Below are 16,337 nucleotides of genomic sequence, written 5' to 3' on the forward strand. Positions count from 1 at the left end.
AAAGATTTCTAAGCATAAGCAAGAGATCCCCATGCTGCTTGGCATGGGCAGGCCCTAAAGGTCATATAGGGTGGTCTATTACAGAAACTTATACTACCTTTTTAAAATCTAAGACAGTAACTCACTTGTGAGTATATGTTTCCTATTTTAGCTTTGTAAATGATGCTCATTTCTTAGTTAATATATCTTTAGTTAATTTATTACAGGATTGGATACAGGAGTTGTCTTTGGTTGAGATCTGAGTACGAATTACCTGGGATAAGTGACTGGTCCTTTAGGATTGAGAGTAACCTGAATATTGTTGTGCTTTTTGGTGTAGAATGACCATCTACCACATAGTCAGCTTGCCTGGGTGGCAAAATAGAATGAAATGCCCCACAGGACAGTCTGTGATTCCATGATACAACTGTTATAGTGCTTTAGGAGTTCAAACTTGTTATTGGGTTAGAGAAATCTAATTATACACCACACAACCAGTTTGGGGCTTCTGCCCTGGCTTTTGACAGTCTGTCCTGAGGTTGGCACTCATGGTCAGGAGCCACTCCACAGAGTATAACTTTTGGTATAGGTGGCAGGATTCATGTGTTACAGGTCAACTGGATTTATAGAACATAATCCAGAGCTGTTAAAAGTTAAAACTTGATATTGAGAATGTTTAAAGCTGAAATAATAGACACAATGAGTGGACCACAGTAATATTAAGGTCTTGAGACAAAAGGCCTAGAAACCTTATGTAAGGAGAAGGGAATATCCAATAAACAGAAAACTCCAGATCAGGAGCTAAGCACCCGCCTGCCCCAGATGCCATGGAGACTGCTGCAGTGGAACTGGCTTGACTGCTTATAGCAAGCAGCCCAGGGAGAACGTAAGCCCCAGAGACTGAGGGTGGACCCCCAGATCAAGGAGATCAAAGAAACTGAAGAGGCTGAGGAGACAGCCCACCACAGATGCATGGAACACCTGGAAGCTCAATACAGAGCTAACACATTACAGCTCAAAGTACTGGAGCAATAAAAGGAGTTTCCTCAAGCAGTTTAGGGTTTCTGCCCTGCTTTTTGACAGTCTCCTGAGGTTGGCACTCACGGTCATGAGCTACTCCAGACAATGTGACATATCCTTATCAATTACACACCTTCATCCTTCAGCTGGTCAGCCTTTTCAATATCTTCTGGCAATGAATCGGAGAGAGGGAACATGTCATTCTAGATTTTAAAAAAAATCAAAAACAAATAACTAGAAGTGTATTCTGATTCAGGTGTAGGCCCTGGCTACATTAATGGCTTCTCCCTCAACCTTCATTCTGAAAGGGGTTGTGTGAACACAGATACCTTTTAGTGATTGCATCATTAGGCTTAAGTCAGCAAGAGATCAGACCATTTCTGTAATACACACTAGACCAAGATAGTTATCTGTTCCCACTTAAAATCTTGCAGCAATATCCCCTGCCTCAGTAAAGTGGGAGTGTGTGTGTGGGGGGGGGAGGTAGTATGACCTCTGATATCCCCATTTTCTTCCTCACAAGTTTTCTCTCTGCTTTCCTGGTGCCCACAATATTCTTCCTATGTTGGACCCCTTTGAACTTTAAAAGTATAGCTTTTAGTTTTACCTAAACTGGTTGTGTGGAATGCTTTAAGAGACTAAATTTTCTCCATGGGAGGGGATACGCAATGGAGCTGCGGGCAGACGGACCAGGAAGCTGTGGATGACCTCATTCGGTTTCTTGTCAACTGTCTTTGGAATTGCAAAATGCCTAAGTGACACTGAGGGCAAGTATCCTCCATGATGGAAAAAAGCCCATTCTTTTTAGTAATGTAATTTACATGGGTTATCTTTGCCTTAACTGAATTTATGTCCTGTCAGAGTCCAAAAACGATCCTGTTCTATTTATTGCAGGAATTTCACTTGAATATCATTTTTATTAAGTTTCCACATTGCTTTGACTTATATAACATTTTAAGATTCCATACCATAGTCACAATCTTAATTGGATAATGATAAAGTAAGACTAAAATCAATTCTTACCTTGTGAAAAGAATTTGAGAACACTTCTGTCAACTGCTGTGGCACTGCAAGATGTGTATCTTCTAGGCTAATCTTAAAAACAGTCTCCAAACACTGAATTGCAACTTCAAAGAAATGAAAGCATGATTTTTTTTATCACCATTTTCTCAATAGAAATGTGTAAATAAAATGAACTAATAAAACTAAAAATAAATAAGGCAAAAGTACACTTCCTGACATATTTGTGGTTAATTAAGCCTAAAAACAAAAGGCGGTTCTTTGGAGAAGTTCCCCTAATGGAAAGAAAAAATAAATAACCTATTTAATCTCTACTAGTCAACTCTGCATGGCAATAGAGGCAGAAACTCTTTAGTGTTTATAGCTCAGCCACCAAACTTAATTCCTGATCCAGACACACTTCTTTTAATACTTACATTTTTTGAGCTATGACTAAATTTAAAAACAAATGTAAAACAGCAGTACATATTATGTAATGTAGATATATATACTAGCTACACATAAAAACTGCTATTTTTATAATTGTCTACTACATATAATTAGCCTGAAAGCACCACATTTATATCTAAGCAGTAATTACTGTTTTCAAATGTGTACATTTTACTTTGCAAACCAAAGATTTTTACTAACAGCTGCTTTATTAATCATAGGCTCTTATCCTGCAAAGGAATCCACCTGTGAAATCCCTTGCACTCTCACAAAGTCCACTGATACCCGAGCCTAAGGATCCACATGAGCAGATCCCTTCCCAGGATCAGAGGGCCCCAATCTCCCAAACATTTTAGCAAGTTCATAATGTTACTCGTGAGCAGTTCCAATGATTTCTACAGGAGTGATATAGCAGGGAAGGGATAGCTCAGTGGTTTGAGCATTGGCCTCCTAAACCCAGGGTTATGCGTTCAATCCTTGATGGGGCTATTTAGGGATCTGGGGCAAAGATCTGTCTGGGGATTGGTCCTGCTTTAAGCAGTAGGTTGGACTAGATGACCTTCTGAGGTCCCTTTCAACCCTGATATGACAGGTTTAAGTGTTTGTAGACACAGTCATAGATTGTAATCTTATTTATATATAGCTTAGAGAAGATGTCTAATTCATGTATTTTAAGATTATGGGGCAAATATTCAACACATTGTGTGGGAATCCAGCAGCATAACTCCCATTAAGGATCATGGGTACTGAGGGTCCATTCTAATTTGAACTTTCAGATGTGGCATTGTGAATCTGAATAATGATAATATTGAGCTAGTGCAGGGGAATCAGAAAGGAAATCTCCTAAAAAATTAACAATAACTGATATTGAGGAGTCTATTTTTTATTGTCCCAGCTGAGAGAAATGCAAAACGTAAATACTCAGCATAAATGGTAAAATGTAAAATAGATTGATTTAATTTTCAGTCTTGATAACATACAGTAAGTTATAAGTAACAAAAGTAAGTAAAATTCTTACATATTTTATGTTGACAATGACTCTTTAATATTGATTGGGCACATGGCTAATTATTAACACTGCACAGAAAGTTTGCTTCTGTGTTCTGTAATGTTAACCAGGTTCTGTGTCATTCAGTAAAAAAACAATTCAGGGTCTGAGTTAAATTCCTTTTCTTCCTTGCACTAAACCTCCATGACAAGAAACTTAATTGTGGTAAACTGAATATTGATTTTTATGCTGTTAATGAAGATCTAGTGGTGAGTTGGTGACTTTCAAACCATTTTTTTGTGACCTAAATTCAAATCTTATCTTCTGAGGTGAAAGACAAGTAAAATATCTCACTGCATTTCCATGGAGTACATATTCTGTGGAAAACTACATGCACAATTCCATTAATAAGTGAATGATATTAATAGTACTTTTACAATGCCCGTCAGAGAAACAACGGAACAGGATATCCAGTTTCTCTCGACAATTTACTATTAAGTATTAACTGTCATATATACATGCTAAATTTAGGCTTTCCCTTGGAGGGTAGCTCAGCAACCCATCTGTGACAGAGTGCTGAATCATGACAGACAAATCAGCATTCTGATCACTGTAGCCTCAGTTAGTATCCCCAGCAATGGCTGATTGAGGAAATTGTGAGGAATGAGAGAGGGAGGCTGGGTGAGTTAAGGAATTAACTAATGCATCAGCTGACTAGCTTGATAAAAGCTAGGAAGTGTTGTGTGGAGGACAGGAGTAGCTGTGCCCAGATTGAAGGTGATCCCAAAGAAGAAAGACCTCTCTTCCTCTCAGAGCCCTGATGAATAGGGGTTGATGGTCATAGGAATTAGGACTCTTGTTTTGCACTGTATAGATGTCGGTGGAGGGAGCTTGACTAAGTTCTACTGAATGGATACTAAAGGAAGAGAGTCTGAGCAGTTCCTGGGGTGGCCACGGATGCAGGGAAAGGACATGTATTCCATCACACTTATTTTTACCCTCAGGCAACCCCTTTTCTAAATGCCTCACCTCATTTTTAACTCAGTCTAAGAACAGAAACTATAGTTTAAAATGCTTAAAAATACTTTAATTTTCACTCTTCTTACTTTTGGGGGGAAAATGCATTAAGTCTATGTGATGACTCCTAGCCGTCATCTTGTTTGCTTCTATTCCGGGAAGTGGGGAGGAGAACTCTCAACTCTAACAGATCAAATTATGGTTATATAAAATATTCTGGATGTATTACTACTATTGATATTAGAATAAATTTCCATGGTAGAAATAATTGGCTCATATTACAGTGAGCTCCCACAATTCCCATTTAACTGGAAAAATTAACACAATCTGAATCTTTATAATTCCTCTGCCATGATTTTAATGTTAATGCCTTTATGGCATAAATCAATGAAATAGACTTTTTCTTCCCACAGGATGACAGTCTCCTGCTGCTACGTAAATGGTAAGCCAAAACAAAAGACTTGATTCAAAGTAAATGTGGAGCCAAAGCACATATTTATTTTCAAAATGGGAGAGACTGATCCTTTGACAATGTGTAATTTTTCAATACATTAAGCAACTGAGATGAAATCTCAACCACAATGACATCAAAACGGAGCCAGGATTTCACTCCAATTATATATAGTAGTTGCAATTCTTTGTCTGAAGGATATTGGTATGGAATAAATGCCACTTACTCTCTATCCCACTACCACACTCCTGCTATCTGACCGTCACTGCAGATTAACTCACCCCAGAGCAGAGGGCTAGGCAAGGTCCTCCACACCACTTAAGCCTTCAGTGAAATTCACCTTGATTCACAGGACCAGTGTGAGGACCTCTGCTTTACCTAAACCACAGGCTTTGAGGTGGTGGCACTTACTAGAATCAATCCCTTCTTACACTACCTGTCAGTGCAATGTATGAGGGGTCACAGATTCCAAGGACAGAAGGGACCACTGTGATCATCTAGTCTGACCTCATGTAATAATTGGTAATAAAACTTGCCTAAAATAATTCCAGTTTGAACACCACACTGATCCCACATAGGCTGGTGCTGAAGACAGCAGTGAAGTGTAGAGGCTGGCATGGCCAACGGAAGAGTAAAAGCAGCCATTTTAACACACTGCATAAGTGAGGTGGAAGGACTTAAGCTACTAATCCATATGCTGGAGAATCAGGTGCAAGAGAACTATGTATTCTATTCAGGCTTAGTTTTTGAGCACCTTCCAGTAATGCATTGTGTGACTGTTTTTCTCTCATTCTCTCCCCAGAGGGCGAAGCATGTGTAGTGGAGAGTCTTGTTTTTGGTAAGTTTTAATTTGTCTTAAATATACATATATCTGTTGCTATGTGTTTGCATTAGAGGAAGTAAGATCAAAGACATGCACCTTGCACTTAGAGAAGAAAGTATTGAGGTTTGTGGTGGTGTTAGTTTTTGGAAGAGTTCATTCCAGTCTCAGGCCATTCCCCACCCACACATGAAAGTTCTGTCTTGCACAGAGATTAGCTTTACTCTTGCTGTGGAGAGTTCCATTGTACTACAAACTTTGTCCTGGCTGCACAGCGGATCCAGACCCTGCAAATGGACCCTCCCCGCTCCACCGTCTGATTTCTGTTTATGCAGATGACTGAATTCCACAAATCAAACATGCAAATGAGCAGTCCTTTTACACTGGGGTGAACTTCACCTATAGTCTGATCTACTTGTATGCTTCAGCAAATCAGAGTACATTTTATCAACAAAAGATGGCTTTGAAAAACATGCTGTACTTTTATTTTGATAAAGTCTTCAACTGTTTTATTTTTTTTTTTGCAGAGTTTGTTTGGTATTTGATAGTTAATCTACATTGCTTTACAACTCCACAGCACATTGTAAGGTACACAGAGTACCTATGTACTGCATGGACCAAATTCTTCCCTCACAGTCTTGTTGGGAGCTATGTTCACACATTCATGGGCAAGATTTGGCTTGCCATTTATTTCACATAAAATAAAGCTAACTTCTATAAACTCCTAAAAAAGGATCAGCTATGCAAATTGGTTCGCACAGATGCTGTATATTGTATAATGCACCATATGGTACCATATTTTTGGCAACATAAACTCTAAAATTAGGATTTCACTTCTCTGTTAAAATATGCTCAATTGTGGGAGTGTTCAATTTTATCTTTGCATGTTTACATACTATTAAAAGTATTATAATCCACTTTTGATTAGAAAATAAATCTGTTAAAATTGTAGTTCATTTGTCTCAGGGCAACTCTAGCCAACATCTGTGTCAAATAAGTGATCAGTTAACCCTTCTTAGTTACAAACCATCAAATTTAATCAGTATTTTATTAAAAAAACACATGAATAAATAATTCCTACTTCATAATTTTATTTCTAAAAGTGTGGCCTTTTAATCAATTGGAAATAAGTTTCTCAACAGATATTGGGATATTTTAAATTAATATAGTTGTTCATCACTTATCAAATGCACTATTTCAGCTTTTGTTGTTTTAAACTGAATCTTAAAAATATATTTTAAACACAGTCAAAACACAATCTCTCTTGCCTGTGCACAATAGCGAACATCCAGTCCAGTAGAAACCATATTTGAAAGCATATTTACACAAACAGGGAATCTGTGATTGAATGATATGTTTAAACATGGCACAAGAAGAGTGCACATTACACCAATTCTAAAAAAATGTAAAGTGTCAGCAGGGAAGGATTTAACCATATTCAAAACTTTGGTAAAGGCATGTCCGCATGGCACTCAGGAAAATTAAGGTGAATCAACTAAAGGTGTGAAGTCAATGCCTATAAATTAAAGCATGTTAAATCCCCATTTGGCTCTTCTTGCTCAGGAGTAAAGTGGTCTTAGTTTGCTGTAACTTAATCTTCCTTTGCCAAGACAAAAATATACCTGTCAAGAATCCTTACCACTATGTGATACTTGGAATCACTAGCAACAGCCCTACTCAGCACTACTGCTCTTAACAATAAAACATGTTTGTCAAGATATATAAATGGTGCATTCTCTGTGCATTCACTCTCAGAGGCACAAGCCTGCCCTCAAATAGTAGATGGGGCTCCTATCAATATTAACAAGAGCTCTTCATGTGCATCAAGGTAGAATATGGCTGTTCATGATTTAGCTGCCCCTCCCCACTTGCCAATACAAATGCTGTTGACAGAAGTGTTGTTCTTCAGTGTGTTAGCCATAGATTCTAGCACATGAAAAGTTGAGGGAAACCAGGCATGAAAATTGAGTGAGACATGAGCCAGTCCACTTAATCCCGCCAGTGGTTGTGACTACGGCATTATCTAATTTAAATCCTTAGCGTAATAGAAAGTGACAGTTGCTCAGAAATAAGACAATGCAGTGCCAATAACTTTAGGACCTCTTCAAATTTACAGATCTTAGAAATAAGAATCTTGTGGACACGTAAAATTTCAATCTATTTCAGGAATGAAGTTGTTTTTCCTTTAATAACAAAAATTCTAAAACATTTCACAAACTTCTTCAGGTTTTGTGAAACTCCAAATTTCTCCCATTCCTAGTCCAAAATTGGCAAATTTCTTTGGTAACAGATAAACCAAGAGAGACACTATTGAAATCTACAGGATAAGGATATAAATTGTTCAAATAATATCTTCCTGACATACAAGAAACAAAATACAATAAAACAACATAAATAATTAATATAGTTCATTCACATTGCTTTTCTGTCATGATGTATGTCAACCAACCTAGCAAACAGATATGTGGCCTTCAGTATTTACCTTCCAAGCTTTCTTGTTCATCTGAAGTGAAAGTATCCAGCTGACTCTGTTCTCTCAAGAAATGGATGATGGCATATACTAGGTGTTTGACTGATGACATTTTAGAAGCTTATGAACTTCACCTAAATTATAAAAATATTCAGAGAAATATAGAGACCTTAAGAATGGTACTTTAGGGCCAATCCCTGAATACTCTGCCCATCCCAAAGTCCCATTAACTTCACTAGGAATTTTGGATGTACAAGATATGCAGCAATAGATCTTCATCAAAAAGCATCTCAAGAAGAGTATCACTGGACATTTATTTATTTCAATAAGATTCATAAATCATAAGGCCTGAAAGGACCACTGCGGTCATCCAGTAGGACCACCTGCATACAACAGGTCATAGGACTTCCTTGAATTAATTCCTGAAGAAGTTCATAAAAGTTTGTTATGGATAATTTAGTAAATTAATTTTGCTCAAAGATACAGTTTAGATTTAGTTTCTAATGCACATACAACTGGAAGCAGGAATACTCACTCAAATCAAAAGTAATTTAAAAGTACATGGATAGATATCTCACCACTGGCATAATTAAACACTTCCATTTTCTGACACTGTGCTACAGAATGGCTTATTTTCTCTTTAGACTGAAAATAAAAACACTGTGACCTCAGTGCAAACTTGTGATTAGTGACATGCTGCTGATTCAGCCTGATTTGCATGCAGCATCTATTAGGAGTTATATAACTTCTCTTTGGGAGAGAAAATTAGTTTTAACTTTTTCTGAGTTTTTTTCCTAAACCACTAAACAGAATTTTTTTTTGAAAAAGAACAGTGTTTAACTATGTTTCAGAAAAAGAAGATCTTAGATTTAACATATAGGTGAAAGGCCACACCTGTAAAAAGCATCTTTGTTTATAGAATACAGGTTATACTATAGATGTGGTTCAACCATCTTAAGCAGCCATTCAGGAGGCTAGCAAAAGCGGGCTGCCTATTAGAGGTGATGTGTAAGTAATAATCTTACAAAATATACTGGATATTTTGACTCTACTTTCAAGTGATCCTTTGAAAAAAGAGGTATGCAGTAGAGCAGGTTTCACGGTATAAGGTACAACAAAGATCACAATAATATACCCTCTATACACTCATAGGTATCTAAATAATTGAAGACATATATAATACACACATTCTAAAGATCATTGTCCATTAGCTTTTCTATGGTTCACTATGTGCATTGACATGCCGCATGCTAGATTTGACAAGATCCCCCAGTACAAGGCATCGCAGGAAGCTCAGCGGTGTCAGGCACCAGCCAAGCCTGCCCATGTTCAGCCCTAGGGGCTCCTTGGCAACCCGCTCAATCGCGGAGCTAGTCAATCTGGCTAAAATGGCTTTTCCCATCGCCTCTGCCCAGCTCAGGGTGTGGTGCCCGGGTCCGGAGCGGGCGATGGCGGCTGCCCCCGGGGAGCCTCTCCCCTGGCACTGCCTCGCACGAGGAAGGAGGCACAAGAGATGCCCTGCTGCACCCTCCCCTCTCACGAGGCCACCGGGAAGAGCCCGATTCCCCCAAGCGGCGGCATTATCCCCGCACTGAGGATGGAGGGCGGCGGCGGAAAACTCACCGTGCAAGCGGCGAGAAGCCCGGCAGGAGCGGGGCTGGCTGCCGCAGGGTTCCCCTGTCGGGATGCTCGCTTCCCACGGCGCTGGCAGAGGAGCTCAGTGGTTGCCGCGCAGGGCGGGAGGAGCTGGGGGGAGGCGCAGCTGGCGGAAGTGGCTACGCAGCTCAGCGGAGCCGCCACTTGTCCGCGGGCACATGGCTGCGGAGCGTGCGCCTCGGCTCGAGCGCCTCCAGCAGCTGCAGCCCCCCCGCCCCCATGTTCTCCCTGTGCAGCGCTGCGGGCCGAGCGCTCAGCAGGTGCGTCAGGGCCCGACAGCCGCTGTGACTGCGGCCGGCGGAGAGTCTCCGGTTGCTTAAGGGCCGCTGCGGGGCCCGCGGTGGGTGGGGAATGTCTGAGGGGCCGGTGGGGATGGGGTGTCGGGCTGGACAAGGGCGACTGCGGCGGGGGGAGGGGGGTAGTTGAGGGGTCAGTGGGGATGAGGATGCCAGGCTGGACAAGGGCGCCCCCTGATAGCCGAACCCCTGCCCTAAACTCCTTTCGCACTGAGGGCGGGGTCATCCCTTTCCTGCACACCTCCCCCCCAGCGGCGACCCTGCCTCCAAGCCTCTCCCCAACGCAGGGGGAGTCTCTGCCTGTCCCCCTATGAGGTAGGCTGCGAGCAGCTGCTCTGGCGTCCAGTCAGCTCAGGAGAGAAAAAATCTGGTTCCCTCAAAGCGGTTAGATTTGCGTGTGATAGTTTTCCCAGGGGACATTCAGAGGCCTCTGATGAGAAAGACCAGGAAAATAATAGTGCAGGAAACGTTAAACCATGTGTGATTGCTTCCTGCAGCATGTCAGACTTTCTGCAGCCTGATATAATCCTTGTTATTTACAGCACGCTCACGTGCAGTATGGATCAGACAGGGTCTCTGCCTTGAAATTCCTGCAGTCTTGTTAGTTCCGGACCTGTAGCAACAGAAATAGGCAAGGAAACAATGGAGTGGCGACACGGAGGAAGGATAGGGTTGGAGCACTAAGATATTTTCAGCAAAGGCATGAGTGCAGCAGGATGGAGCAGTTTGTAATTTTATATAATAAAATAAAATGTCATTAACTCACTGCAGCTAGTTGTAGCAGACAGGGCTGGCTTTAGGAAGTGAGGGGCCGGATTCGAACACTTTTGACGGGGCCTGGGCAGGGATGACTTAAAAAAGAAAACACGTAAAAAAACACATGGGGGCTTGTACTCACCAGGCAGCACTCCTAGTCTTTGGCGGCGGGTCCTTCACTTGCTCCGGGTCTTCAGTGGCACTGAAGGACGTGCCACTGAAGTGCTGCTGAAGACCCGGAGCAAGTGAAGGACCCGCTGGCAAAGACGCAGAGCGCTGCTGGGTGAGTAAAAATTAAAAAGGAGCCTCTAGCCAGGGAAGGGATTCTCAGCCACTTGCCCCACCCCTCAGCGGCTCTGCCACTGGGCGCGGGGCCCTCTTTGGCGCGGGGCCTGATTCGGGGGAATTGGTGGAATTGGCCTAAAGCCAGCCCTGGTAGCAGAAGTGGGTCTTCAAGAAGGTTTTAAATGAGAGAAGGGTTGTGTTTTTGTGGGCCAGCTCAGGACAGATGTTCAGTGTAATGGGGGCAGTGTGAAAAAAGGCATGTAGACTGTTGTGGAAGAAGTGGACAAATGAGGCATTATTTTAGGAGTTGAATGAAGGGGGAGGATGACCAGATCCATGTAGGGCCTCCCAGATTGCTTTTAATAGTTACCGGGAGACTGAGGCCAATTCCAGTTGACTCCCGGCCAATCTGGGAGGATTGATAAGCCTAGTTCCAAGGCTTGCTGGTTCAGGTTGATGAAGTCTGATTTTCCACTTTTGTTTCTCTTTTGTTTTAGCCTCCAAATCCAAAAAGATGGTTTGACATACACCAGAAATTTTGACAGTTTCTCAAAAAAAAAAAAAAAAAAGTCATCTATTTGTACAGTCCTTATACAAATGTGGCTAAAATATTTGGTGTGCCAGTCAAAGCTTGATTTTCAAATTAAATTGCTTGTCTGGCCTTTGCAGCAGCACCCAAGTTTACAAGTGTGAGACTCCAATAAAGTACACAGGGAGATGCCATCCCCTTTATCAAATCAAACTGTTTTGCAGAAGTAACAATCAGATTTTAGCTTGTTGGCAAAATATACTATTGCTTGGCATTCTGGTAAAAAAAATTGCTTTTGAATCATCTGACTGTTGCTTACAAGTGCTATTCTTCTTGTTGAAAATCCAATTGTGTTATAGGGGCTATAGCTGCTACTTACGTCTTATAAATTTTTGAGGTTGTAAAAGTTGCTACACAACCTATACTGATTTGGTTGGAAAATCGGGTTGTTGCTTTGGTTTTTTGATTGGCAAATTTAAATTGTTCTTTAGTATTCCAGTGAAAATAATTGTTCTTAGAGCTCTTTGGCTATTGCTGAAAATCCCATACCAAACCTCTCCTATACAGTAACACGACTACCCCTCTGATATCAAAAAGGAAGGTAATGAGAGCAGGAACTATACAGTGATGAAATCTGAGGCATCCCATTGCATTGGCCCTAATATAAGTTATACAAAGAGGACTTCAAGTAAAGAGACACAAAGTTTTAATTGCTCAAATGATCAGAGAGCAAGCTCCATATTTTAGCAGATTTTGAAAACCTCTCTTAAACATTAGCCACTGCATTAGCCTTAGCCAGTGCTTAACTAACAATACAGAGGTGAAAGCCTCCTGGTTTTGTCTCTGTTCAAGTGAGACACAACCACCCCCTCGCTTGAGACAGTCCTCTTCAGGTGGGAAATCATAAACAAAGAACTTGGAAATGGTTGAAAGAACAACCTTAATGCACAGAAGGAGAGGGTCAGGGTCAGCAGAGAAGCAGACTGTAATCTGGTCCCCAGAAGGATGAGGGTATTTAGGATAAGATGGGTCTAACTCTTAGTGGGAACTGCTAAGCTGTAGGCAGGGGTGAAAGTAACCGAGGACTCTTACCGGTACAGTGGGGATGGCTCTGGCCCCAGAAGGGGCGGGACCTAGGGCAGAAGGTTGGGGCTGGGGTGAGCATCCCCAGCCAGCCCTTGGACCACACTGCCTATGGTTCCCATTTTGATTTAAAGAGTCTGGAGCTCTGGACGCTGCTGCTGCGGTAGGGGCAGCAATGTCTGGAGCCCCAGGCCCTTTTAAATCGCTGGCCCCAGGGCAGCTGCTCCCCCCATCCGTCAGTGATCGGGGCGGCAAAAGGGGCAGGGACGTTAAAGCGCTGCAGAGTCCTTTGTCGCAGCAGTGCTTTAATGTTGCTGCACCCCCCTCCCCCTGTCGGCAGCCCTGCCAACAAGGGGTGCAGCAACATTAAAGCACTGCTGCGGCAAAGGGCCATGTTAAAGCACTGCTGCTGCTGGCAGGGCCCCCGACAGGGGAGGCAAAAGGGGCAGGGACATTAAAGTGCTGCCGCAACAGTGCTTTAAGGTGGGCTGGGTATGGGCTGGTGTGGGTTCTTACCAGTATGGAGTACTGGCTTGTACCAGCTCACTTTCACCCCGGTTGTAGGCAAGATTATATACTTATAGGCCCTTCTTTCTTTAAACCCTTTTCTCTCTGAAAACTGTGTTCCAATAGATGGATAAATAATATTTTGTTTTAAAGAAACTGTTTGGAGTCACCTTCGTTTTCATACTGATCACTGCTCCTGAGGAAAGTTTCTAGTAGGGGCCAAACCTGTTGAGAAAACAAGAATGGTAAAAAGGGGTGCCATCACCCAGAGAACCAGTCTAAAAGTGGGGTTAATCATGGGATTCCATTGAGAGAAATTAAGGGGCTCGGCCTTTCACTTGAAAGGGGAGCCCACCAAGACACTGAGTGAAGGATCAAAGGGCCAGCTTACCCTGGAACTGTGACAAGAGGAAAATACAATTACTTTTATTTGGTTGTGGAAGATGGAAAAAGGCCTTAATGAAAATAATAAAGCTAGCAATGGTACTTTATCCAGAAAGTCTGTTTTCTGAGAATGTTCTATAATGAAAAAGGCCAAATTAGTTAAAAGTTATTTTAATTCTGTTAACAAAACAAGGGACCATGAAGTCAATGGGAGATGAAGGAGTGCTCAGCATCTTGCAAGCTTTGATCCCTTTATGGGGAGGTGTGAGGAAGATTTCAGTATTTCATTTCTTTCTTTTCCCTGTGAGGAAATGTACTATCTAATTGTTCAAGAGTATCCATGGATTTCTTTTTTGATACTATTTTATATTTAATTTTGTCTGGTTGTTTCATGGTGACATCACTGGGTTAAATCTTAGGATTTATGTCCAAGGTTCATTAACATATGTTGCTCATTCGGAATCAGTCTGCAGTTACTAAATAGTTATTCTGGAATGTATGATTCAGATAGTTGATAAGTCTTTTATATCTTCATCTCTGGCCAAATTGTATATTTTATTTTTTCGTTAAAGCTTTTTAAATGGCTTGTCAGGCAAGCCTTTGTGATTTGGAAATAAAACTGTAATTTCCCAAGAGTTTTAGGCCCCCAAGAGAGTAAAGATTTTATAAAATTCTGATGTCAACATATGATCTATATTTGGTTCCACAATAGTTTTACATTCATTCTCGTTTTGTTTTGTCTCTCTCTTTCATAAACTGTTAACTTTCTAGAAAGAAAATGTACATCTTTAGAAGATCATCTCTGTAACTTATATATTATTTGTACAATTCTGTCATCCTTAACTCTAAACACATACAAATCTAGTTTAAATTATTTTATTTACTTTTTACTTGGTCATTTTAATAACTCTAATTAACTGGGTTTATGTGTATGTGAAAGGGCCCACAAAGAGTATCAGGGAACTATCACTGCTAACAGCTAAAGATTATCTCCTTTATCTCAGATGGCAAAAACATTCATTTTTGGAGCTGAAGCGCCAGGGTTTTAGTTCGAGGTGTGTCATCTATTGATTATTTATGCCATATGGCTTTATTTTATAATTAGGGCACTGGAGTTTTCGAGAATTCGTGTTTATTTACAATTTTATGTAGGCATTGTCATAGTATACTTTCCTCAGTCTGAACCTTAGAGTCCAAACATGAGGTACTAGCATGAAATCCTCTAAGCTTAATCACCAGCTTAAATCTGATACGCTGCCACCAATCATAACTCTGAGTGTCTGATAAACTCTGGTCTCCCCAAAACCTTCCCTGGGGACCCCCAAGACCCAGATTCCTTGAGTCTCACAACAAAGGGGAATAAACCATTTCCCTTCCCCCTCCTTTCTTCCTCCCAGATTCTTCCTGCCCTGGGTACACTAGGAGAGAGAGACAGATTCAAGCTCCGTGAATCTAAACAAAGGGATTCCCCCTTCACCCTCCCTTCTTCCCCTCACCCAGAGGCAATACAGATTCAAGCTCCGTGAATCTAACACAAAGAGGAAATTTATCCTTCCCTTCTCCCCACCAATTCCCTGGTGAGTACAGACTCAATTCCCTTGAGCCTCAACTAGGAAAAAAATCAAACAGGTCTTAAAAAGCAAAACTTTTAATAAAAAGAAAGAAAAAAAGTAAAAGTTATCTCTGTAATCTAGATGGTAAATATTACAGGGTTTTTCAGCTTATAGACAATAGAGAAAAGCTTTCTCCAGCAGAAATACAATTTAAAATACTTTTAGCCAAATACACATTAAAACTCCACCAGCCAGATACACAGTTGCAAATACAGAAAAACAATTAAAAAGACTAAACTGTCTTTCTACCTTTGTACTTGCAAAATTGGAACAGAAGATTAGAGAGCCTGTAGGTATATGTGGTCACTCTCAGAGCCTAGAGAGAACAACGGACAGAACAAAAGACGCACAGAAGCTTCCCTCCACTCAGATTTGAAAATATCTTGTTTCCTGATTGGTCCTCTGGTCAGGTGTCGTTTGTTAACCCTTTCCAGGTGAAAGAGACATTAACCCTTAGCTATCTGTTTATGACAGCCCCTGAGACGAAATCCTGGGCCTTTGGAAAAGCCGCCATTAACTTCAGTGGGGACAGGATTTCACCCATAATGCATTTTTTATTTTACATATACTCACTGTGATCTAAGTTGACATAACATACTCTCTGGTTTACTGAGAGAGAGATCAGGAAGGGCAATTACAGGGTGTGTTTAAATAGTTCACTGAGGTGCAACTTTTAGTGACTGTGTCACTAGAAGTTATATTACAGTTCTTTGTCAAGAAACTTAAAGAAATCAATGTCCCATGTGGTTATTAGAAAGATACACTGATCAGTTCAAGCCTTTCTGGAGCATTGTACTGTCTACCAGCCCATGCAAATGGTTACTTTCTATACCATCAGCTAGAGACTGGAGCAATCAGAGTTGTTATTACTCCAATACCAGATGGTTGCTATTTAGCATTTCTCATTTGTTTTCTGTCTCCAACAGATGTAAACATCCACTTGCTGGCAGTTATAATAATTAGTGCTAGGCTACAGATTTTATTCTTTTGATACTCAAAGCTGTCGTCTAATGTAATGAGAGAGTTAGGCAGGG

At 41.1% G+C, this 16,337-nt stretch overlaps 2 protein-coding genes across 3 annotated transcripts in view; one reads left to right on the forward strand and one right to left on the reverse strand.

Annotated features, from left to right (window-relative positions):
• Positions 1-9,952, reverse strand: part of SGTB (small glutamine rich tetratricopeptide repeat co-chaperone beta) — a 45,761-nt gene extending 35,809 nt beyond the window's left edge. The window contains exons 1-4 of one of the 2 annotated variants that reach the window (XM_032773650.2): positions 9,818-9,952; positions 8,207-8,328; positions 2,023-2,126; positions 1,133-1,202 (exon numbers count right to left, since the gene is read on the reverse strand). In XM_032773650.2, coding sequence (XP_032629541.1) covers positions 1,133-1,202; positions 2,023-2,126; positions 8,207-8,306 — 274 coding nt within the window. In that variant the 5' untranslated portion in view covers positions 8,307-8,328; positions 9,818-9,952. Of the gene's footprint in view, positions 1-1,132; positions 1,203-2,022; positions 2,127-8,206; positions 8,329-8,729; positions 8,804-9,817 lie in introns of those variants that run through there. The other variant, XM_032773651.2, reaches the window with a different exon arrangement.
• Positions 9,953-10,006: 54 nt separating this feature from the next.
• NLN (neurolysin) overlaps positions 10,007-16,337 on the forward strand; it is a 51,484-nt gene continuing 45,153 nt past the window's right edge. The window contains 1 exon segment of the mRNA XM_032773653.2: positions 10,007-10,110. Within this exon segment, the coding sequence (XP_032629544.1) occupies positions 10,070-10,110 (41 nt within the window). The 5' untranslated portion in view covers positions 10,007-10,069.

This window comes from Chelonoidis abingdonii, chromosome 6, assembly GCF_003597395.2.
Source record: "Chelonoidis abingdonii isolate Lonesome George chromosome 6, CheloAbing_2.0, whole genome shotgun sequence".
NCBI classification, from domain to species: Eukaryota; Metazoa; Chordata; order Testudines; family Testudinidae; genus Chelonoidis; species Chelonoidis abingdonii.